The 24371-nt window shown below is 37.7% G+C and overlaps 1 protein-coding gene across 1 annotated transcript in view; it reads left to right on the top strand.

The window, feature by feature from the left end:
- The window catches only part of Cndp2 (Cytosolic non-specific dipeptidase 2), a 265591-nt gene that overhangs the window by 75345 nt on the left and 165875 nt on the right, over nt 1-24371 (top strand). Inside the window, exons 2-4 of the mRNA XM_090386709.1 lie at nt 3206-3329; nt 13023-13193; nt 22816-22971. Of these exons, the coding sequence (XP_090242835.1) occupies nt 3206-3329; nt 13023-13193; nt 22816-22971 (451 nt within the window). The remainder of the gene's footprint in view (nt 1-3205; nt 3330-13022; nt 13194-22815; nt 22972-24371) is intronic.

The raw sequence follows: 24371 nt of genomic DNA, 5'->3' as shown, positions 1-24371 counted from the left end.
GATCAGTGTTAAATGCAATAACTCCGTATAGGCAATTGTTAATTGAAAGAGAAAAAAAGCATAAACAATCAGCTTTAGACCCATATTTTAAAATGTGATTTCACTTTGTAAGTTGACTGTTTATTTAAGAAAACTTTTCTTTGTTCGAAAAAAAGCTTTTCATTTTCTTTACTTAGGAACATATTCCTATTCTGGACATGGTATTTTTACCTCTGAAAACGAAGTTTCGCTTAACGAAGTAATTTCGTGGAATGCATCCTATTCGTTAATCAAGGTATGCCTGTATATAATTTGCATTTTACTGTTGCATATCCTGCATATGAGATGAGACTCTTTGATGATAAAGACAGACAGAAAACATTTGAAGAAAGAGAAGCAAGATTAGAAATGAGAAGATGGGCAAAATGCCAATGGACTAATCAAATAGAAGTACCGGATGCAAATAATCAGCAAGCTGTAATTAATGTGGAAGAGCATGATATAGGAACTGTGTTACAACAGTGAGTATTGTAATGCAAGATATGGGATGCACGAGTTAAACACATTGAATAAATACTAAATGCTGTCATGACGGAAAGGTTTCACCTGACCCACTGTCTGGGACACCTACTCTATTACAAGAGCTGCTTACAAGGGGATACATGTGAAGCAAATAACTACACTGAACATATGTGAGAGTACATCTCAGCAATGGCGTTCACATCAATGGGTGCAGAGATTAAATCACTGCCTGGAAATGGTCCATACTGTTTTAGAATACACGACAGATTTACCATTTGGGCTCACCGCTATATCCAAACGAGGCAAATAAGACAGGATATAGACAACTTTATATTTTCGATTCTGCTGAAACAACAACAAAATGGCTTGAAAAACAATCAAACTAAGGGTGTGGCCGAAGTAATGCAACATTTGGACTAGATGATGCACCTATATCCAAAACGAAGGTTGCTGCAATATTTGTTGGAGAAGATGGGGAACCACCTGCAAATATAGACATATTGCATATATCCCACAGGTGACTGCTGTAGAATTATCACCACTAAACAAGAATAGTGAAGACTGAAGGATCTAAAACTATTTATGTCATAATCAGAAAGATGGCATACATTATGGTGGGTACATCTAGTTTACTTAAAATATTTAGTACAAATATAATGTATAAAAAATATTTTCCATAATAAACATCTTGATGTTATTGTGTGTGTGTGTGTGTGTGTGTTTGCTTGCTTGCTTTCTGAATATGTCTAGCTCTCTGCTCTTATTACAGTAGGATATTACCATGTCAGAAAATAATTTATGCCTCCAACTAAATTGTTGAAGGCTGGACTTCAGTGTTCAATAAATTTGTTTATGAAAGTGGCTGTTTGACATGAACTTTCAAATCCGATGAGTGCATAGCAGAGATTAAGTTGGCAAATGTTTTTTTGGGAAGTGGTGTAAAGTTATGTATTGCTGCTGCATCTTACAATATAGTCTCTTTTCATCTGAGTATGATGGATCTATGTTATTAATTTAATATTATTAATATTAATTTCAGAAGCATAATATAATTAAAATTATATTAGGAGATTGTAGACATTAAGTTCAGGGCAAAAGCCTCAAGGTATGAAAGTTATAAAAAGCTATTGTACATCTTGTCATTGCTTTCTGTATAGCTGCATTGCTTCTTTCTATAGCTGTCTATAGATTTGCTGCTTTTTGCATCAATCTCATATTGTGGAGGCACTTCCAGTTGTATTAGTATTTCACTCTAAATAAAAAGCACTGCTCATATGGAAGTATATTGCATTTTATTTAAAATGCAATATACTTCACCACCCAGTCCTGGTTTTTGACTCTAATTGGAGTCTCATCATTGGGGCTAGTAGGTATTGTGAAGACCTGAGCAAATCAGTGACAAGATATATCCACAGTATGTGAGGTGATGCTGTAAGTGAGATAGTCATTAAGTTCTGCAAAAGTCTCAAGTTACAAAAACTATGCAAAGTCACTGTACATGTTGGGCATTGCCTCTTTCTGTGTAAGGTGCCTCCGTAGCCAGGTGGGAAGGAGCAGCAGTGCATAGCACACGCTTCTTGATTAGACCGGGGTTCGAGCCAGTCACCACCAAATACGGAGGATGCGGAAAGGTCAAGGGAATGACCACCGCATATGGCCTTAGTTGCTAATGCTCCTAAAAACCAAAAAAACAACAACTCTTTCTGTGTATAGTTACTGGCAAACTGGGTTTGGTGCTTAGTGCATTGATCTGATATTGTGGCGGCACTTCAGCATGAGTGTTTTTGTAGTTGCCGACCTACCCACCAGTGAGACTCTAGTTATTATTATCTTTATTTCTCCTAGGAGACTCCCAGTTACAGCCATTGACTAGGGGGTGTAGATACATATTCTGTTATGCAACAGAGAAAAATATTATATCAATTTTACATTATATGTAATGCTCGTTACTAAATTATACAATACATGTAGTACTTATCGGAATTGTATGATATATTAATAACTTGTAATCTGCTTAAGACTTAATAAATAAATGAGAAATTTTATACTGCTGCGTTTAAAGCATTACATTAGCATGGATATTCACAGCAGAACAGTATACAGAATATAATATAATACAGAGTAAAAGTGTAAAAAGTTCATTTTTGCTGTTTTCAGCAGTCTGTTTCTTCTGTGGGAGTAGAGTGGAGTAGGTGAGGCATATCCAGGAGTGTGTTTCCAGATGAGGTTGGGATTCCTGTCAGCTACTGTAATTGAGGTTCTTAGTGCTGTTTATTTTTTCATACATCTGTAGTTAAGGTTGAAACCTCTTGCTAGGTAGTGGAATACACTTTAAATAAAAAGATTTCTCCATTGGGGCATTGTATTACTCTAGATACTTCATTGGAGTATTTCTGGTGCAAATACCAAGGTTACTCGTGAAGTGGTTCCACTTCACAAGAGATCAATGCACTAAGTAGCAAACCAGTTTACTTACAGCTAGGCACAGAAAGAGGCAATGCCTAACATGTACAATGACTTAAGAGACTGTTAATGAGAGAGAGAGAGAGAGAGAGAGAGAGAGAGAGAGAGAGAGAGAGAGAGAGAGAGAGAGAGAGAGAGAGAGAGAGAGAGAGCAAGCAAGCAAGTGCAATTTTAAGAGTATTAATGAATAGGCTTTTATTGTTATTTTATATAACCTATAATTTTATTTTTTTTTCTCCAGGTATATTGATGATCACAAGAAAGAATATGTGGAGGCACTCAGAGAAGCTGTAGCAATTAAAAGTGTATCTGCTTGGCCTGAGACTAGAGAAGAAATTGTAAAGATGGTTAAATGGGTGGCTGAAGTTAGTATTGTTCAGAAATATCTTTTAAGTAATTTGATGATTTTTGTATGTAAAGTAAAAAAAGAAAAAAAAGTGCTATAGGGCGAGGCAGGGAAATGGTTGATTTTATAAACCAGTTTTCTGGGTACACATGTGGTGGGAAGATTGAATCGCTCAACATATTCTTGTCCACACCATGGCATTTAGTAAACATGGAACAGTGGAGTGCTGTGCTGTTCCATGTGCTTTCACCATTAAGGCATTTGGCAAAAACAACAGTTACAAAGCTGCCTGGTGTTTATTTCATATTCACTTAAGTGTGAAGTTCATGTAATATCCGCTCATGCTATTAAAATATGGGTATGTAATTTTGAAGAAACTGGTTTTGCTTGAAAAAAAGAAGACTTTGGGTGGAATATGAAGCATCCATATGTCAGAAAATATTACAGCTGTCAGGACTGCTCTCATATGGAGTCCAATGCATTCTATATTAACATAGGCATTGAACTTATCCATTAGGAGTATGATGAATATTGCACCAGGACTTAAATTTCTATTCTTACAAGGTACAGGAACTGCAGAGTTTAAAACTTGCAATTTCCTTACCTGTAATTCATTATTGGTTGGAAGAAAACTCTTGGCAATTTCACCAGCAACCACTGTACAGTAACTGGGTGTAACAGTGTGGTGTGCAATTTCATCTCAAAACATTAGCTGCCCATGTTTTTTTTTTTTGAAGATGATAATTAGCATTAGTGGAGGTATATGATGCAAGAAAGCAAGCTTATGCAGCATCAGCCAAAAAAAAAAAAAAAAAAAACTTCCACTTCACCCCTCCGTTCGTTCGAAATACCTGTCCAGCTGAGCCTTAAATTTATTTATGCTATCAACTTCCACAACAAGGAATGGAAGTCTGTTCCACCAACCAACTACCTGCTGGCTAAAGGCAAATTTACTCACATATATCCTACATCTGTCTTTCCTCAATTTGAATTTATGCCCTCTCAGGTGATTATTCTGAGCAAGAGAAGGATCCCATCAGCACTGAGCATGCTCAAACCATTCAAGGCTTTATACACCTCTATCAGATCACCTCGCTAGTGCCTAGTCTCCAGACACTGTAATTTGCAAAACTTGAGCCTTTCTTCGCAAGAGCAACCCTTTGTTCCATTCACTAGTCTTGTTGCCCTTCTCTGTACTCGTTCCAGCAGCTCTACATCCTTTTTGAAATGAGGCCTCCAGACCTGTATACAGTACTCAAAGTGTGGCCTGATCATTGCCTTATACAAGGGGATAATCACCTCCTTATCCCTGCTAGAAAAATTCCTGTATATCATTGACAAGACACCATGAGCTAATCTCGCAGACCGTCTGCACTGCTCAGAAAACTACTTATCTTCCTGCACAATAACCCCCAGGTCCTTTTCGTTCTCTACCACAGAGTTGATACGTTACTCTGGGGGTTACTGCTTCCCATACGTAGTACTTTACATTTGTCAAAGAAATGTTCATCGAACATTTCTTTTTTGCTTCAGTCAAATTCAGTGTACTTAGTTAAAATGTTGAATAAGCATTTAGGGAAATTCCAACTTATGTAAAATTAGACTTACGTAGAGTTCTGCGGTACGCAACCCTTCCGTAAGTCTGAGAGTGGCTGTACTTATAATTATAATTCACTGCTCATTTTGAAACTTCATTAACAATTCAGATTGTTTTCAGGTACGGATACAAATATATTTAGTTTATTACAGTTTTTATGTGTCTTGGATTTTTAAAGTACCTTTTCATCATGAATCTACTTATTTTTCTAAAGTTCATGGTCTACACAGCACATACTACTATTCCTTTTTAATACCAAACTGCTCTTGCTCTGGCAAATATTATCAACCAAGAATTTTATAAGTTCATGACTTATAATGTTTTATAACTATTTGACCACCTTTGGATTTATTCACCCTCTGTTACTATTGGGTTTATTATTAGTGGAAATATCTTCTATAACTGGCCACTTCCAACTAGGTGAATAGTTTTATCTTGAATTTTCAATTTAATATTTACTTACCATAGTAAGTCCTACTTTAGACTTTCTTTTTTGTCCTTTCCATCAAGGATTAATTGAAGCTCTTTTCTTGTTACTAACTAATCACATTGAACCAGGTGATTTTCTGACCTTTTTTTTTTTTTTTTTCAGTATACTCTACAGTCTCCAAAAGATTTGGTATCTAATAATCTTACCACTTGGTCTTCAGTCATCTATTTATTGCCAGTTTGTCATTATCCACTTTTGGATTTATGCTGCATTCTGTCACCATTGGATCTTGTCCTGGTAGTTCAGGCCAACACAAGAGTGTCACTAGAAGCAAAAGCAAATACAGTTCTGGAAAAGCTCCAAAACTGGGCAGCACTCCCCAACCTCAATTTCTGGTGAAAAAACAAAATAAATTCTCCTCAGGGAAAGCTACAAATACGCAGGCCTCTAACAGTGAAGTTAAATAACATCCCCATCCATCTCTACACAGAAATCAAATACCTGGGATTCTACATTGACACTGGTCTTACCGTCCACTCTCATCTGAAGTACTTATCCACGAAAATCTGAAAGTATACAGCCACGATAAGAAGAGTCAGCAGAGTGGACTGGGGTTTGAAGCATAAAACTTTCTCTCATCTATAAAGTGGTGTTTCTCCCAATTGTGTGTTATGGAGCCTCAGTTTGGTGTACAAAGGCCACCCTGGAAAAGAACAAGCATAAACTTGACTTAATACAGAAATTCATGCTGTTGTCTATCTGCAGGGCATGCTACGCTGTCAGCACCCCTGCTTGAAAATCTGTAGAGGTTATCACTGGATTCTTGCCGCTCTATCATGAGGTGATTAAAAGGGGACTTTACCATTGATTAAAGAAGGGAATTCTGATACAGTTGTTAAATATTCAGCTGGAGCTTACCAATGACCTGAAACAAGAAAGAAAACATATTTTTAAACACCTTCAAGGACTTTGGCAGCATTCATGAAAAACCATGCCAAAAGGAGAAATTACCAGAAGATTCCTCCCATCCATTGACACGACTTTCCCAAAGTCCCTTTCCTGGTTTTCACCTGGTCTGCAAGTTACATTCCTGATCACAGGACACGGGCCTTTCAACAGAAATTGATAGCAATGGGAATTGAAAGAAATCTATTCTGCCACTGTGGTGAAGAGGAGTCATTTGGGCATCTCATGTATGAGTGCTCTAATTGTAGGCTCAAATTTTTTACTGAAATCCAGGTTAACCCTCGTAACCATGAAACATACCAGTTTAGGAATGAAACAACATACAAAGCCCTAACGAGTTACACGCAAGCTGTCCTTATCATCAGACAGGCAAAGCTTGCTGAACTTAGAGCTGCTCAGAACAACGACCCTCAAGTGCAAACACAAACTGGGGTCGGATAGCATTTTCCCAACTGATAAAAGAGTAAGACAAAAGATTACTTAATGCTGGCATCATCATGGTTGGCACTCCTTAGAATGCCAACTCCCAGAGAGTGCTTGGCCTTTGGCACTCACATAATGGCGTCTGCCCCTGTGACTTTTGATCCCTCTCCCCAACCCTTATTTTGCCTTACTCAGGTGGACTGCCTTCTCTATCTGTCCACTTTAGCCTTTTCCCCACATTCAGACCTTTCCTCTTGTTCCCCAGGCCTTCTCTTCATATTTTTTAAATTATTTTTTTTATTATTAAACTTGGTCTTCGTCCAGGATGACCCTGGTGGAGAACAGCCAGAGAATAAAGGGCAGCCTGGCTACCTTCTAGCAGTGTGTGCGGGTAACGTGGGGTCCTACCAGGGGCCTGCGGCCAAATGCCAGGACACCCAACAGAACCTGATACAATGTCATATACAACAGACAACACTTTTTTGGTGGTTACAGTAGTACTGTATTTCTTCACAGCGTACATATGGTGCAGATGTGAGAAATCACAGCTGGTGCCTGACCCTAACACTATGTACCTAACACTAAAGCTTTTGATACTGTTCAAATAAAAGACTACTGTACAAATTGGAGCAATATGGCATTATTGCTGTAAACCCCTGGCTTGTAGCCGTGAAGGGTATTGTGTACGGCATGTGCATTTTGTATGCAATAAAGAGTTCTTCATTAAGGGCAAGTTGCTGTTATGGTTAAAAGGATGGTTGAGTGGGAGAAGGCAAGAGTGGTAATCAGTGGACATTCTCTTCGTGGACTAATGTTATTAGTGGAGTCCCCCAGGATTCAGTGTTGCGACCATTGTTGTGTTCTATATTTATCAATGACATTAATGAAGGTATATCAGGCTTAATGTCCAAGTTTGATGCTACATAGGTTGGCAGGGTTGTTAATGATAGAAATTTTGGTACGCTGCTGCAACAGGATCTAGAAAAGTTATGCAGATGGGCTGAGAGGTGGCAACTGAACTTTAACATTGACAAATGTAAAGTACTGCAATGGGTGGCAGTAATCCCAGAATAATGTACCAATTGGGTGGTACTACATTCAGGATAGCAGAGAATGAAAAGGGCCTGGGGGTAATTGTGCAATCGGATATGATGTTCTCTGAGCAATATAGACAGACTGCCAGGACAGCTGATTGAGTTTTGTCTATGATATAGGAACTTTGCTACCCAGGATCAGGAAATGATTATCCTTTTTTATAAGGTAATTGGAGGCCACATACAGAGTACGCATACAGATTTGGAGGCTTCATTTTAAGAAGGATGTAGAGCTGCTGGAACATGTGCAGATAAGGGCAATGAAATTGGTGAGGGGAACAAAGGGATGCTCTTACAATGAAAGGCTTAAGTTCTGCAAATTGCACGTCTAGAGACTAGCCACGTAGAATGGTTTGAGCAAGCTCAGTGCTGACGAGATTCTTCCTCTTGCTTAGATTCTGCACTTGAGAAAGCACAAGTTCAAATTGAGGAAAGACAGTTGTAGTAATGTGCGGAAATCTATACTGGGAAACTATGTTATGTCATCCAATCTCCGCACTTAAACCAGCCTGGAAACCTTCCAACCTGCAGCAGTACCCTCTGGGAGAGCACCATCGATGTGACATTGCCTCGTTATCCATTGGAAGTAAATTTACTAATTAGAAAGTTAATGATGCATGGATGACCTCTGACCACAGAACACTCACTTTCTCCTCATGTCGCTCTGTTGGTCATGTCCCCCCATTCCCCGAGTTGTCATCAGGTATTGTATCAAAAAAGTGGATTGGAACTGCTTTTACCAAGTTCTTGAAGACTTGCTACCTACCGACCCTATCTTCCTGACCCAAACTGCTCCTGAGAATAATGCAATAACATTAACCAAAAGTATCCAGCAAGCTTGCTCTATTGCTATACCAAAACTTAGACCTTTTCATGCTGTTGTCTCATGATGGAACCCTGAATTGGACAGCCAGAGAAAAGCAGTGCATCATGCCCACAAGGCCTTCCATAAGGCTCACACTTCACTACCTCTCCCTGAAATTGATGCTGTCAGAGAAACCTACAGATTGCTCCGAAATGCCTACACAGATAATATCAAAAAATCCAAGAAAAAGTCCTGGCAGGAATTGGTTTCTTCATTGGGTAACTTGGGTAATAGTGATCCCTTGGGAGTGGTATACTGTATCATGACCAGCAAACTCCCCAGGGAAGAAGTCCTGTGTTCAACATTGAAACCAGATGGTTCAGCAGCCCAAACTTGAAAAGAATCTGTCAACAATATGTTGTATTTCATCTTTCCGAATGACAGTGACCCCACGTCTGCTAATCAACGATGTATTATTATTATTATCAGCAACAAGGAATGTGCAACCGATCACACTGAAGCACCCTTTTTATTGGATGAACTTCAAGCTGCTCTGCTGAAAACCAAAGACAAAACTCCTGGAAATGATATTCTTGAGGTGGATGTCTTTAAAAAGTTTGCTGAAAGATTTCCACCTACTAGCTACCTTTTTTAACTTTCCCAAAATCTGGAAATCAAAGGTCCTGAAAAACCTCCAGAAATTCCAAACTCTTACAGACCAATTGCCTTGCTTCCTGACCTCTCCATACTGCTTGAAGGCTTCTACACACTCTGATGGAAAGACAAAATCAAATTTACACAAAACAAACCCGGCATCCGCCTACCAATTTGGATTCCAACACAGAACTGGTATGGAGGATGCTTTTTGGTACCTCTTTGCTTCAGCGAAAAACAGTCCTGTAAAAATACTCCCTTGCCATCACAGTGGATTTTGCTGGTGCTTTTGATCGCCTGTGGTGGCTGAGAGGCTTAGACATGCCAAAACTCCTATCAACCTTTACATATGTATTTCCTCATACTTCAATCAGCAGAAGATCATGCTTGTCTCCAAATACCAGCAAGTCTCCAGGCTGGTCACCTGGGATTATTATTATTACTACTAACCATATGGTGCAAGGAAGCCTGAGGCTTATGCTGCACCAGCTAAAAAAAAAAAATTTCCAAGTTACCCTGGAGAGAGAGAGAGAGAGAGAGAGAGAGAGAGAGAGAGAGAGAGAGAGAGAGAGAGAGAGAGAGAGAGAGAGAGAGAGAGAGAGAGAGAGAATGAATCACCAAGAAAGAGAAGAATGATGATATCCATCCAGCTCAGGACCCTGGGTGTGCCAAGCCCTTACTCACCAGATGTGAGCCGCTGGGGTTGCACTCAGGGATTGGTCCTTGGATCATTCTTCTGGTCCATTGTCTTGGACGAGTTCCTGGAGATGGACCTTGAGTGTGCTGTCTTTGGCCCTTGCTGACGACTTAGTCTTGGTTATCCATGCTTGTTCTTGAGCCCAGTTGGAAGTCAATGCCAATCTGGCCCTCAGAAAGCTCCAGAGCTGGGCCTCCACACACCATCTCACTATTTCTGGTGGGAAAACAGTCTGTTTTGCTAAAGGGATCGCTTCAACTAACCAGACCACCAACCATAAAAATTAATGGTGCACCCATAAAATTGTTCCCTGAAATAAAGTACTTAGGCATCATCCTCAATACGATGCTGAAATCCCGACACCCTCATCTTGTTCATGTCACAACCAAAATGAGGAAATGCACTGCGCTGATTGTCAGAATTAGTAGGGCAGACTGGGTCCTTAAATGAAGGGCACTTGCACTAATATATGGAATCATCTTCTTGCCAGTTGTCTGCTATGGTGCGGTAGTGTGGTGTACCAGAACCAACATTCACTTACCCTGGCCCTTCAAGTCCTCACAAGATATCTAAGTTGGAAGTCAATACCAATCTGGCCCTCTGAAAGCTCCAGAGCTGGGCCTCCACACACTCATGTTACTTGAAGTGATCAAGAGAGGCCTATTTCAAAGACTAAAGAGGTATTCCCTCTGAGATCCTCGTCATCCATCTTGATCTGGCCAACGATCCCAAAAGAGAGAGAAAATGTATTGCATACAAACTAGTCAATTTGGCAAGTGCATGGGATAACACAAGCAAAGGATTTATTGCCAAACTTTTTCTACCTTCTGTTGCCTAAACGTACCCACAGTCTCCTTCCTGGTTTTCACCGGGCCTCCAAGTAACATTCTTACTTCCTGGATATATGGACCCTTCAAGAAAAAATTAACAGATCTGGGCATCGAACAAACCCACTTTGCACATGCGGACAACCTGAAAGCACGGAGTATGTAATGTACTATTGTCCTTGTTATGAGGATTACAGGACAAGACTGATCACAAAACACACAAGGACACCTACACCATCAGGCACATCTATTTCTGCAAGATGAGCTCTACTATCATGCCCTTACCGAGTTTGCTGAATCAACCTTCCAACTCAGACATTAATCTCCTAGGCAACATTTGACAGTATTACAAAGGGAATCCCATCTAAATGGGGGTAGGATAAACTAGTGCCTCTGCCAGGGTACAATATGCTGCAAACCCCTTCCAGGGTAAGTACCCTGCTGACACCTTCTGGTGTGGGATGAATTTGCACATGTATACCAGAAGGTGGGTCAGGTGCTACAAATGCCTTAGTGTTAAATGCCATATGGTGCCTCTTCAGGGTAACTCATACCCTTCAACCTTTTTTCTTTCCTTGGCCCTGGGTGAGTGGGTCCTTAGGCCAGGGGGCTTCCAACCTTCATTCCCTCCCTACTTCTGTCATCTGGAGGACGCTTCTTTCCATGTCCTTCTTCCTTCCACTTTAACTTCCCCCTCTTTAGCCATCTCCCTCGTTTTCTTCTTCTTCATTTTTTTTTTTTTTTTTTTTTTTTTTTTAACTTTGTCAGGAAGCTCAGGCTACCCTGGCAGAGGCCAACCAGAGTATTATGGGCAGCCTGGCTCCACCTCCCAGTGGTGGTGGTGGGCAATGCGGGATCTCATTAGGGGCCCCTGCAAGCCAGAGACAGAACATAACACTACTCTGACACAAACCAGACATTACACTTTTTCTGGCTTTTACTCTGTACTTTTTCACAAAGTACCATGGTGCAGATGGAAACCCAGTGGCACCTTCCACAAAATACTATGCCACTATGTACAATTTTCATATCCTGGGTCTTTCTGGCTTAATTTACAGTGGATTGAAAGTTTCTACATAATTTAGCATGTTTGATAAGTCACAACTATGTAGCCAACTTTCTCACTGGGGGGGGGGGGGGCTGTCTACTCATCTGATCAGTAAGGAAACAGTTATCTCTGAATGGTGTTGTCTGGATAATGGCACTCCACTGAGAATAAGTAATATTATACTTCTAGGATAGTGATACTTATCTTAAATTTAAGAGTGATTTACAGTATGAGATGCAATATATTGATGCATTTGTGCAAACTTTGTTTTCCTTAAATTGCATGTAGATATGCACTACATTAGTGGTTTTCAATTGGAGTACCGCGGCACCTTAGGGTGCCGCAACAACATTCCAGGAGTGCCACGTAATTTGGGTTTAAGTTACTTAAACTTATTATTTTTTAAAATTTATGTTCATTTCATTATAAAAAGGTGTACGGTATCTTTTTAATTTTGTGGTGATCTATAATTGATGTTTACTTAGTACCTCTATATAAAGAATAAAATTATTATATACCGTATATATGTAATTTGTATTATGAAATGTAATTTTTATAATTATATTATTGTAATAACCCATAACATATATATTTTTTAATATTTTATATATATATATACAGAGAGAGAGAGAGAGAGAGAGAGAGAGAGAGAGAGAGAGAGAGAGAGAGAGAGAGAGAGAGAGAATCAGATCTAACAAGCAGAAAATTGAGTAGGGTGCTGCAAAGTAAAGTAAATTACTTAGGGGTGCCGTTATTGAAAAAAAGGTTGAAAACCACTGCTCTACATGTATCATAGTTACATGTAAATTTAATGGTTAAGTGTTCTGCATGAAAGAAATTGTTGCATTGATGTTATGCAGAGTGGATTGGTGATGGTTTCCTAGATGCTATTCAAATTTGAAGGATATGATGCTGTATAAAATAATCATTACTCAGTGTAGAGTTTTAATTTTAAAAGCAACAACACAAGCTAACTTCACAGTAGAGTATAATTATGGAGACCACTACTGCCAGTAGTTAATGTTCTCCATAGCAAACTGGCAGGCGTACTGTTCTCCGTAAAGACGCATCAAACTGGTTTTCAAAATAACTAGTGCTGTAGTATAATGTTTGATATTTTATCTTTTAAAATAATAATGCAAGAAAAGTCTATTTAAATGTATTTGTTTAGCGACTAAAAGTTGAAGGTACAACATGTGAATTAGTGGATGTTGGGACACAAGAACTTCCAGATGGCAGTACTATTCTGTTACCTCCTGTAATTTTAGGAAATCTAGGCAGTGATCCCAAAAAGAAAACAATATGCATCTATGGCCACTTAGATGTTCAACCTGCTGTCAAGGTATGCTATATATATTTATTTATTATTTTGCATAATTAGTTTTCTGATAATTACCAGTGTTCTAAGCTTTAATTGGAGAGGGGGTGCTGATGAAGTTAACAACTAGTATTAACATGTTTCTTTTGATTACTTTTTTCTCACTTGTTAGGTGTTTGTATATATATCTTCATGTCTGTCCATCCATTCATTTGTAAAAGAGGGATTTCTTTTTTGAATGAAAAAAGAAATTCATTTATTAAATGTAGTTTTAATGCATTATTGTTATCTTTAGATGTCCATGTGTATACTTCTTATATTGTTATGTAAGACTTGAGTGTGTGTGTGTGTAGAGAGAGAGAGAGAGAGAGAGAGGAGACTTTAAAAAAGTGTGTAGGAGGAGAGTAATAAATATTATACAGTTGAAATTAAACTGAATGGTTGAGTTTAGGGACCATCACTATAGTTTTAATAAGTATTCTATCAAGTTATCTTAGTAATTAATTGATAAGGAGATACTGTATGTATTGTTCACATCTATTATTCATGAAAAAAGAAAACATTTAATTAAAGGAAAAAAATCAAATGTGCCTGAAATGTAATGCACTGCACTGCATACATTAACTAATTTGTTAATTTTATTGCCATAAAATTAATGGGCGAGGTTTAATGACCTTATTTATTAAGGTCAATAAACCTTAATACAAAAATATCTTTAGTATTTGTTGGTCTTTTCATAACCTTTAGATGGCCCAAGAGGAAAGGAGTATTATTAGATGTATTTGAATTTTCTAAGATTTAGTTTTTAGGGCACATATAAAAGAAAGGCTATTGCAGAGGGCAGATGTGACAAGGATGAAAGAAGAAAAAAAAATTTTGTAGTTCAACATTAAAAAAAAGTTGGATTGCTGCTATTATCAAATAGATTTAGAAGAAATTGGAGGTAACAGGAGAGACAGACTTCTCTTGATCAGGCACACTTTTAGCTTTTTATATTGTAAAGTGCATGCAAGTTCAGTTATGAAGATATATTATCAGTAGTATTTAATTGACTTTTTATGTTACAGTTATGTTACTAGTGATGATATAATTTTAATGATCCTTTAAATTTTGATTCTGAGTGATATGAAGCTATCATACCAGGAGGAGATCTCTATGCATCTTAAGCTGGGGGGGGGGATGTTGGGGTGTGGTGCTTTCAAGGGGATTTGCCCTAAAGAGCATTAAGTGAAAAAGCATTATATGAAGGACCACAATTTTTGAAGGCTATTTTTTTTTTTTTTTTTTTCATTAGTAGTTTGCTAGAATTTTTTTTATTTTTAATAGCTTCATTAGCATTGTTTATGAGGTAGTGGTTTATATTAAGTTGAAAACCTGCACACTTAACATAATTGTGATTATTTTGTTTTGGCATCTTCATTTTTTGTGCAGAAAAGTGAAATTTTTAAAGATATTATCAAATTTAACTAAACATGTAGTCTGTTACAGTATAAATGTGTTAAAAGTGTAATATTAACATAATACTACAGGAAATAATGATAACGTATATATTCAGTAAAATATCTAACTTTAATTATAAATACTTTGGAGCCTTAAAGGCTGAACTCTGTGCCTCTTTATCAACAAATAGAATGGAAACTTTTTGAGATAAAAATTATTTTAATGGACACAGAGTTGTGTGTGCAAGGGCACAAGGTAGGCCATTCAACCATTAAACTGGTGTTCATTGTTGCTGCATGAACGTGCATAGTTTTGTCTCCAGCGCTTATCTGGACTTAAAACAGTTGCCTCCAAGATGGGGTGTAGTCTCATGCCTTTGCAGCGGTTCATGGCTCTCGAATTACACAATATATTAAGTGACTCTAACCAGAGGCGGTGTTGGGAGTGGTCAATCACTTCGTAGTCACACTTGGGATTGAGGTCATGGTGGGGCGACCAGAAGTGTTCCACGATTGTGGACTGGTCGGTCTCAGCAAGGCGAATTGATCTGTCGTGTTCTGCAAGGTGGTCTTGAAGACGTCTCGAGGTCTCTCCTATGTAGCATCTGTCACAATCTTTGTAGGCTCTGCGGTATACTACACTGCTGCGTAAGAGAGGGATGACCAGAGTCTTTACGTTGGAAACTAGAGAACGTAAGTTTCTACCAGGCAGCTGCATGCATTTTATATGGTATTCTCGGAGGGTTTTTGGGATCCGGCCCGACATGCCCATGATCGATGGGCTAAAATTCTACACCTTGAGGGGTAGAATTTTAGGACAGGATTCTCAACTATGGAGAGGAATTTCACTCTATACAGCATAAAGCAATGTTTCCAGCACTGGAAAGACAAGGCATAGACATCCCGTACATTGATTTTGAAAAAAATTTATGAGACTGCTACCGCCTTTATTAGACTAGAGAAAGACAGTAGCAAATTTTAAATGGAGAAAGGAGTTCAACAAGGGGACACAATATCTCTGAAGTTGTTTACTGCTGCCCTTGAAGCTTTCAGAAGATTGGACTGGCCACGAAAAGGAGTCAATGTTACTGGTGAATACCTAAACCATTTACGATTTGTAGATGACATTGTGATCATAAGCCATGATCCTGAAGAATTAGAGGAAAATCTTAATCAGTTATGCTGAGTTAGTAAGGATTCAGACTAAAGATGAATATGGTTAAAACAAAAAGTAATGATGAACAAGTATGCCACAGGAAAGGATATAATCATTGAAAGAGCAGAAAGTAAAAAGGTGGATTCCTATATTATTATTATTAGCCATAAGGTGCAAGAAAGCCTGAGGCTTATGCTGCACCAGCCAAAAAAAAAAAAAAAAAAAAAAAAAATCCCCTGTTACCCTGAGAGAGAGAGATAGAGAGAGAGAAAGTAGAAGGGAATCACCAAGAAAGAGAAGAATGATGATATCCAGCTCAGGACCCTGGGTTTGCCAAGCCCATACTCACCAGAATGTAAGTATTAACTGTAATAATGATAAATGGCTGGAAGTTGAGAGAAGAAAATTTCGGATGGATAGCATGCAGGAATATAGTCACATTACCGAGGAGCCGTATCCCAATTTTTCTGAAACGTAAAATAATGAACCAATGTATACTTTTCACCATGACTTATGGAAGTGAAACTTGGGCACTCGCCAAAAGAATGGAAGATAAGCTGAAAACTACACAGTGAAGAATGGAACAAATTGTATTAGGAATCAGACTGTTGGATAAGAAGAGAAGCACGTGGATTAGGCAGCGAACTCAAGTAAAGGATATTCTTATCAAAACTAAAGAACTGTAATGGATTTTGGGCAGGACATCTGCCATCATGTCTTCGATGCATAGTTCGAAGACATGATGGCAGATGGACTAAGAAAATTACAGAATGGTACCTAAGAGGAGCTAAAAGAAAATCTGGAAGACAGTGGAGTTGTACAGATAATTTAAGTTTGTGGTCAGTAAATGGATGGCCATTGCACAAAACAGAGGTTGCTGGAAAGGCCTTCATCCTGCAGTGGATTGAAATTGGCTGATGATGATGCTAAGTGGCAAAAGATGCAATAAAGCAAGCTTATATAGCATCAGACAAAAAAAAAAAAAATAAAATAAAATAAGGTATCAACTTTAACAACAAAAGAGGGACGTTTGTTCTAGCAATCAATCACCCACTGAAAATAAGAGATATATTCTAGCAGAGATAAGGAGATGATTATCCCCTTATTTAAGGCAATGGTCAGGTCACACCTTGAGTACTGTATACAGGCCTGGAGGTATCATTTTAGGAAGGATGTAGAGCTGCTGGAATGAGTGCAGATAAGGGCAACAAGATAAATGAATGGAACAGAGGGTTGCTCTTATGAAGAAAGGCTTAAATTTTGCAAATTAGTGTCTGGAGACTAGGCACCTGTGAGGTGATCTGATTGAGGTGTATAATGCCTTGAATGGTTTGAGCAAGCTCAATGCTGATGTGATTCTTTCTCTTGCTTAGATTAATTGTCTGAGGAGACATAAATTCAAATTGAAGAAAGACAGTCATAGAATAGATGTGTGTGAAATTTGCCTTTAGCCACTGGTTGGTTGATTGGTGGAACAAACTTTGATCTGTTGTAGAAGTTGACAACTTAAATAAATTCAAGGCAGAACTAGACATTCATTTGGAATGAATGGATGGATGAAATGGGAAAGTGTGTTTTTTTTTTTTTTTTTTTGGCTGATGCTGTTATAAGCTTGCTTTCTTGTATCATATGCCTCTTCTAATGCTAAATTCTGGTAGTTTGTGGCCATAAACAGTAAATAATTTAAGTTTGTGGTCAGTAAATGGATGGCCATTGCACAAAACAGAGGTTGCTGGAAAGGCCTTCATCCTGCAGTGGATTGAAATTGGCTGATGATGATGCTAAGTGGCAAAAGATGCAAGAAAGCAAGCTTATATAGCATCAGACAAAAAAAAAAATAAAATAAAATAAGGTATCAACTTTAACAACAAAAGAGGGACGTTTGTTCTAGCAATCAATCCAGTGTATTTGCATTACAGGATGGCGTCACAAAAATATCTTATTGCCAAAGAAGGCCATTTCTGACAGGTAGTGTATCATGACAATAAAATTGATTCTTTAAGAGGACAGAGGGAATACCCCCCCCCCCCCACACAGATGGTCACATTTTAGAAAAATGGTGATGTGGGGGGGGGGGCTGACAACTGTATGAATTGTATGCATGATATCAGCTGGAATACTGTATGGTGGTCTGTGGCAATTTTTGCTTCCCTGATGAATTAAGAAGGCATCAATTTGCAAGTGACATTTTGGTGGTAATATGCAAAGAAGACCGTTCATAAGAAAAATAAAAAGAATTGTGAAAAAGATGGGCACACAATGTGATGTTTTGCAATTGTTTCTGCATAGCTGAAATATTTGTTACCAAAATTTTTTCTGAAAATTTAAGCTTAGTTAACCTTTTTTGTTTCATTAAAACTAATTTTTAAAATAAATAAATGCACAAGGCATAATACTTTAAGAGTTTGGTATCTATATAATATCGGTGTTTAGATACACCATAGATAACTCTTAATAAACTACAAAGTAGTTGTTGTAGGCATCATTTGCTGTTTCTCATATTGTGCTCTGCCTTCACGACGAGTTGCCATGATATTGCACTACTTCGAATAAGTAACTCTTCACTAATAGAGAAGACTATTGTTACTTATTCTCAGTTGAGTACCACCACCCAGACAGCACTGTTTCACGGCTATTGGCCGATCATCAGTGGGTGGGCAGGTACCCTGGTAATGCAGACATGACGACCCAGTTGTGAAGTTAATCACACAATATGAGAGATGCCAAGAGGTGTAGATGTCAATATTTAAAATAAATAAAGAGTTTAAAATACTTTAAGAGTTTGGTATCTATATAATATCGGTGTTTAGATATTGGAGTTTATTAAGAGTTATCTATGGTGTATCTAAACACCGTGAAGTTCATGGTTCATTCTGATCCTCCAGAATCCATCGTCTCGTATGGGCCCAAAGACTTTTTGCAAAATTCTATGTCTGTTCCGATATTCCCTGTCAGAGAATTGGTAATTTGGAATCTTTTCTCTTCGTTCTTCTCTGGCTTAAAATCTCTCTACCTCATTGTGTCAAATTCATCTGTTGTCTCTACCATTCTCCCAACTCCACTAATCACTTAGAACTCTTTGACTTCCTCTTTTTGCAACTTGATTTTTTCCAGTCCAACTTTCCTAATAGTGAGGTAAATTTTCTTGGTGATTTTAATGTTCACAATTCCAGCTGGCTTCTGTTTTCTAGTCACACCGACCCAGCTGGTCTTGATGCTGAGGCTTTTGCAATTTCAAATTAACTCACACAGATTGTTCATTTACATACAAGAATGCTGGACAATCCTAATCATACAGCCAACACGCTTAATATTTTTCTCACAAACAACCCTTCTAAGTACATGGTCGAAGTGAGAGGTCCTTTAGGTACCTCTGATCACAACTTGGTGATTGTCTCTTCTCCAATGGAGCCTTTATCTCATGGCTATTCTCAACCTCGTATTGTTTGGCATTACAAGAATGCAAAATGAGATGACCTGTAAGATTTATTTTCTTCCTTCCTTTGGTCGAATTACTGTTTCAAAACTTCTGATGTCAATGTTTGTTCAGATCGTGTCAGTGAAATTATTCTTGTAGGAATGGAATCCTTTATTCCACACTCTACTTCAAAATCTCGTCCTTTATCTAAACCTTGGTTTTCCAATAAATGTGCTAAGGCTGTTCAAGAGAAGAACGTTGCATATCGTAATTGGCTTGTTTCGAAATTTTCAGATTCATTTTCTGCCTACACCAAAGCTCGCAACAATTGTAAAGCAGTTATTAATCAGTGCAAACTAGATTTTGAACAGGCTAAGAGTAGAAAACTTGCTTCTTACCCTAATGGTAGCCAAGCATTCTGGTCTCTTGCCAAAGCTATTGGCCGCAACTTTTGCCCATCGCTGCTCCCACCTCTGTCCAAATCAGATGGTTCTGTTGTCATTTCAACCAAGTATAAAGCTGACCTGCTAGAATCCCATTTTTCTTCCAACTCGTGTATTAATGATCTTGGTAAAACACCTCCCACCATTCCCAACGTGTTCCATTCAATGCCGCCTGTGGTTTTCCGTCAAAAGGATGTCAGAAGGATTTTGACGAATCTTGATGCTAAGAAAGCTCCAGGTCCTGATGGTATTTCTCCACTTGTTCTCAAAACCCGTGCTCCTGAACTTCCTCCAGTTCTTTGCCACTTTTTTTCACTTTATTATTCCAGAGGTGTTTTTCCTTCTGCTTGGAAATTTGCTCATATCCAGCCAGTTCCTAAAAAGGGTGACAAATTCCTCCCATCCAATTATCGTACCATTGCAATTACTTGTACTCTTTCTAAAGTAATGGAGAAAACAATTAACCGCCACCTCTTAAACTAACTAGAAACCTTCCATCTGATCAATGATCGCCAGGATGTATTCCGTCAGTGTTGATCCACTGGTGATATTGTGGCTTATGTTACCCATTTATGGACAAATTCAATGGAAAAGTTCAGTGAAACACAAGCAGTTGCTCTTGACATCTCAGAGGCTTTCGATCGTGTTTGGCATATAGGTCTTCTAAACAAGCTTCCATCTTATGGTTTGTCAACTGTTTTTTCCCAAGGTTCAGTTCTTTCCCCCACTCTTTTCCTCTTGTATATTAATGACCTTCTTTCATTGACTGGAAATCTTATCCGTAGTTTTGCCGATGATAGCACATTTCATTTCACTTTCCATTTTCAAAAACCTTGCCCTGCTCAGTCAGGTTCAACTTCTCAAATATCTGCTACCAATTCCTTAACTGCCGATCTCCAGGTAATTCTCCAGTGGGGCAAAGACAACTTAGTTGATTTCAATCCTTCTAAAACTGTCTTGTCTTATATCTCGCAAAAAGGATTCTTCTGCTCCTATGCTTATCTTTGGTGATCCTCCGATTTCTAGGCAAAATGATATATCACTTTTGGGGATTATTCTGACTTCTAATCTCTCTTGGCATAAGCAGATTACAAATATTACTTCATCTGCATCTAAAAAACTTAGTTTTCTGTTTCGCTGTCGGCATTACTTTTATTCGAAACAGCTATTCACTCTGTACAAATCGCAAATCTGCTCCACTATGGAATATTGTTCCCACATCTGGGGTGGTGACCCTAATCCCTCTCTCAGGCTTCTAGATTCCATTCAGAAGAGGGCAGTTAGGCTAATTAATGACTCCTCTTTAACAGAGTCTCTCCACTCTGTCTCATAGATGCACTGTTTCTGCTGCATGCCTTTTCTACAGATACTTCCCTGGGCACTGTTCTTCTGAATTGGCTTCTATAATTCCTGCTCTCTCTTTTAAAACAGTCCGAACACGTGCTGTCACCAGCCAACATCCATTTACTGTCGAAACTCACAGAACCAACTTTTCATCTTCCTCGTTTATTCATTCAACTGCCGTTTTCTGGAACAACCTTCCTTCATTTCCTGAAAATGAATCTACAGAAGTTCAAGTCTAATGTTAACAAATATCTTTTGCCTTCTCAAACTCCAACCCAAGCATGGTACTAAGTACTCGAGGTTCTAATTTTTTTTTTGTAATATCTTTTGGGGTTTTCATAAAAAAAAAAAAAAAAAAAAAACCAAGCTGAGTATCTTTCAGAATTCCATATCTGTCTAAATGATCCTGAATTCCACCTTTGATCATTGTCTCTATGGTTTTCACTACTACTGAAGTTAGACCTAACCAGTTGGTAATTTCTCACTTTAGTCTTATAACCACCCTTAAGTATTGGATATACATTGGCACTTTTGCAATCCAACGGAATCACTTCAGAGTCCAGTGATGCTCGCATAATTAGCCTCAATGATTTAATGCACTCACTTGCAGCCTCCCTTAAGATTATATGGTAAATGATATCAACCCCAGGAGCCTTACTGGTCTTGTAGGCTCAAGTTTTTTTATTAAATAAACATGTGAAATTTCAACATCATTAATTACATTTTTTTCAACTTCACTCCCAGAATTTCTCATTGACATGAAGGGTTTTTCTTCTGTAAATATTGATGCAAAGTAACTGTTGAGTCCATCTGCAACGTCAGCTGGGGTATCTAATACTATCCCATGTCCATTACAATAAGAGTCCAATCTGGTTTGTTCTTCTCTTTGCATTTGTATATGTGAAAAATTCCTTATTTCTCCTCTTTGCTCTCTTTGCCAGTGATTTCTCATAATCTGCCTTTTCCAGCCTTACCTTTTTTGTGGCACTATTACACATCAATTTGTAGCTGTTATATGCTTCTGTACTCTCTATTGCTCTAACTTTTCCATACTGTCTTTTTCTGCTCAGGTAATCTGGCAACTTCATTATTCATCCAACTTGGAATCCTCCTTGTGGAGTTTTTTTCTTTAATGGTATATACACATTCAAGGCTTCTGTGATTAATGTTTTAAAAGTATACCATAGTTCAATTGTATTTGCTCTCTGTGAGATTTAATAGAGGTCATTTAATAGAGGCCATTAGCACCTTGAGCCGTTGTAATTTCCTTTCCTGAAGTTAAAACCCATACCTTTTGCCTTTAACTACCACCATCTCTCTCTCTCTCTCTCTCTCTCTCTCTCTCTCTCTCTCTCTCTCTCTTCATCGTCCACTGTAGAACTCAATGATCACTTCCCGTTACTGGTTCCTGTAATGTCAGTCCTATTATGTCATCTGGTTCATGGATGATGTCTAGAGTATTGTTTTCCCTAGTACTTTCCCTGATATGTTGATACAAATAGCAGTCATCTAGTTTATTTAAAAATATTAAATATTAGGATGAAAGGGGCTTAGAGCTGAAATTCTAACAAGAATTAGATTAGTATGAAGAAAACAGTGAGTGGAAGGCTGGTAATCTAGATGGACTGTTTTGTACTTACTGTAGTGGCCTGTGTTTGCACTATGTATAGTATGTTTGGATGATCATTCACTTCCAATTATGTTTTTAGATTTTTTTTTTTTTAAAGGAGTTTTTAATAACTGATACATATGTTTTGAATTAATTTATTTTGATGAATTTATTTTAAAAATTTATTCAAGACTAATAGAAACACACAGACTAACTCGTTGCTTTACTTTCTTATAGGATGATGGTTGGAATTCAGAGCCCTTTGTTCTAACAGAAAAAGATGGAAAATTATATGGACGTGGTGCTACAGATGACAAAGGACCAGTACTTGCTTGGCTTCATGCTATTCAGGCTTATCACAAAACAGGCCAAGAATTACCAGTAAATTTGAAAGTAAGTTTAGAAAGCACAATTTTTCAGTTATATATAAATTTGTATTTTTAATGCTTATAAATTAAAACAACATTTTAAATTATTATAAATACCAAAAATGAAATATGTAAGGTTTTACTAAAGTTCTGTGGCAGAATGTTAATATGATAACCGATGCCACTCTACATTTTTTTTTTTTTTTTTTTATCATCCTGTCTGGAGAAGCTTTATTCCCTCCATTGATATGACTGGCTTAAGCTTATGCTTTCTTTAGAAACATAATTATCCATCAGTCAACCTAAAAATTATTTGTTTTTAATTCAAATAGTATTTCCAAAAGAGGCAAATATGCTATTCAGTAAAAACTGAGACACTTCCATAGAGTAAGTAAATGTCAATGTCAATTTTTTTTTTTTTTATATTAAATATATATATGTAAAATATATACACACACACTTTTTTTGTTTAGAAATCGCGAAAATGATGGGTAAACGCACGAGTTTTTTTTGCTTTCAGTTAAACAAAGACTTGAAATTATTCAAAAGTTTGAAAATGGTGCATCCGTTAAATCTCTAATGAACCGTTATAATGTTGGTGACCAAACCATACGCAAAATTTTAAAAAATAAAGGGAAGCATAATATTGGACACAAGAGTAGTACGTGGTAAGTTTTTTTTTTTTTTTTTTTTTATCATCTATCGGCATATTTTTTGCATAGGTTGCTGAACATTTTTTGATTATTGCCTCTGGCTGTACGGTTCCCTGCTTCCTGAAGAATGGCACTGACTTTTTAGACTTGTGTAAACAAAACTAGTTCATGGTAGCTACAACGTAAGTGTACTCTGAAAAACATTGCGAAGGATGAGCTGTTAAATTAACGAAAGAATAAACAGTTTTTCTAAGTTCTTTATACACTCCCTTGCTCTCCACGGAATTAAGATCAGTTGCAATTGCTATGCCAGTTCAACAGTACAATCTATTTTTTGTACCATTTTATATGAGCTGATACCTTTTTTGGAACTTGTGTTTAAATTAATTTAAAGTTTTTTTATATTAAATCTCATCTAGCAGTCTTATGGCAACAAAATGTAAATGGACGGAATTAAGCGTAAAAATGAAACTGAAAATTATACGAGAGGTGATAGGATAGAACGAAGCAAAATGAACATTGAAAGGAATACAACATTCCTTTACTCAGCCAAAAAAAAGCATCAGCCAAAAAAAAAAAAAAAAAAACCTTCCCATTTCACCCATCCGGTCACTTCAAATGTTTGTGTAGTTCAGCCTTAAATTTATTTAAGCTATCAACTTCCACAACAACAGATGGAAGTGTTCCAGCAAGCAACTACCCACTGGTTAAAGGCAAACTTCCGCACATCTATTCTGCAACTGTCTTTTCTCAATTTGAATCTATGCCTCCT

Source organism: Mastigoproctus giganteus, chromosome 12 (genome assembly GCF_048544385.1).
Source record: "Mastigoproctus giganteus isolate SK-2022 chromosome 12, ASM4854438v1, whole genome shotgun sequence".
Lineage (NCBI taxonomy): Eukaryota > Metazoa > Arthropoda > Arachnida > Uropygi > Thelyphonidae > Mastigoproctus > Mastigoproctus giganteus.
This window is presented reverse-complemented; position numbering and strand designations above follow the sequence as displayed.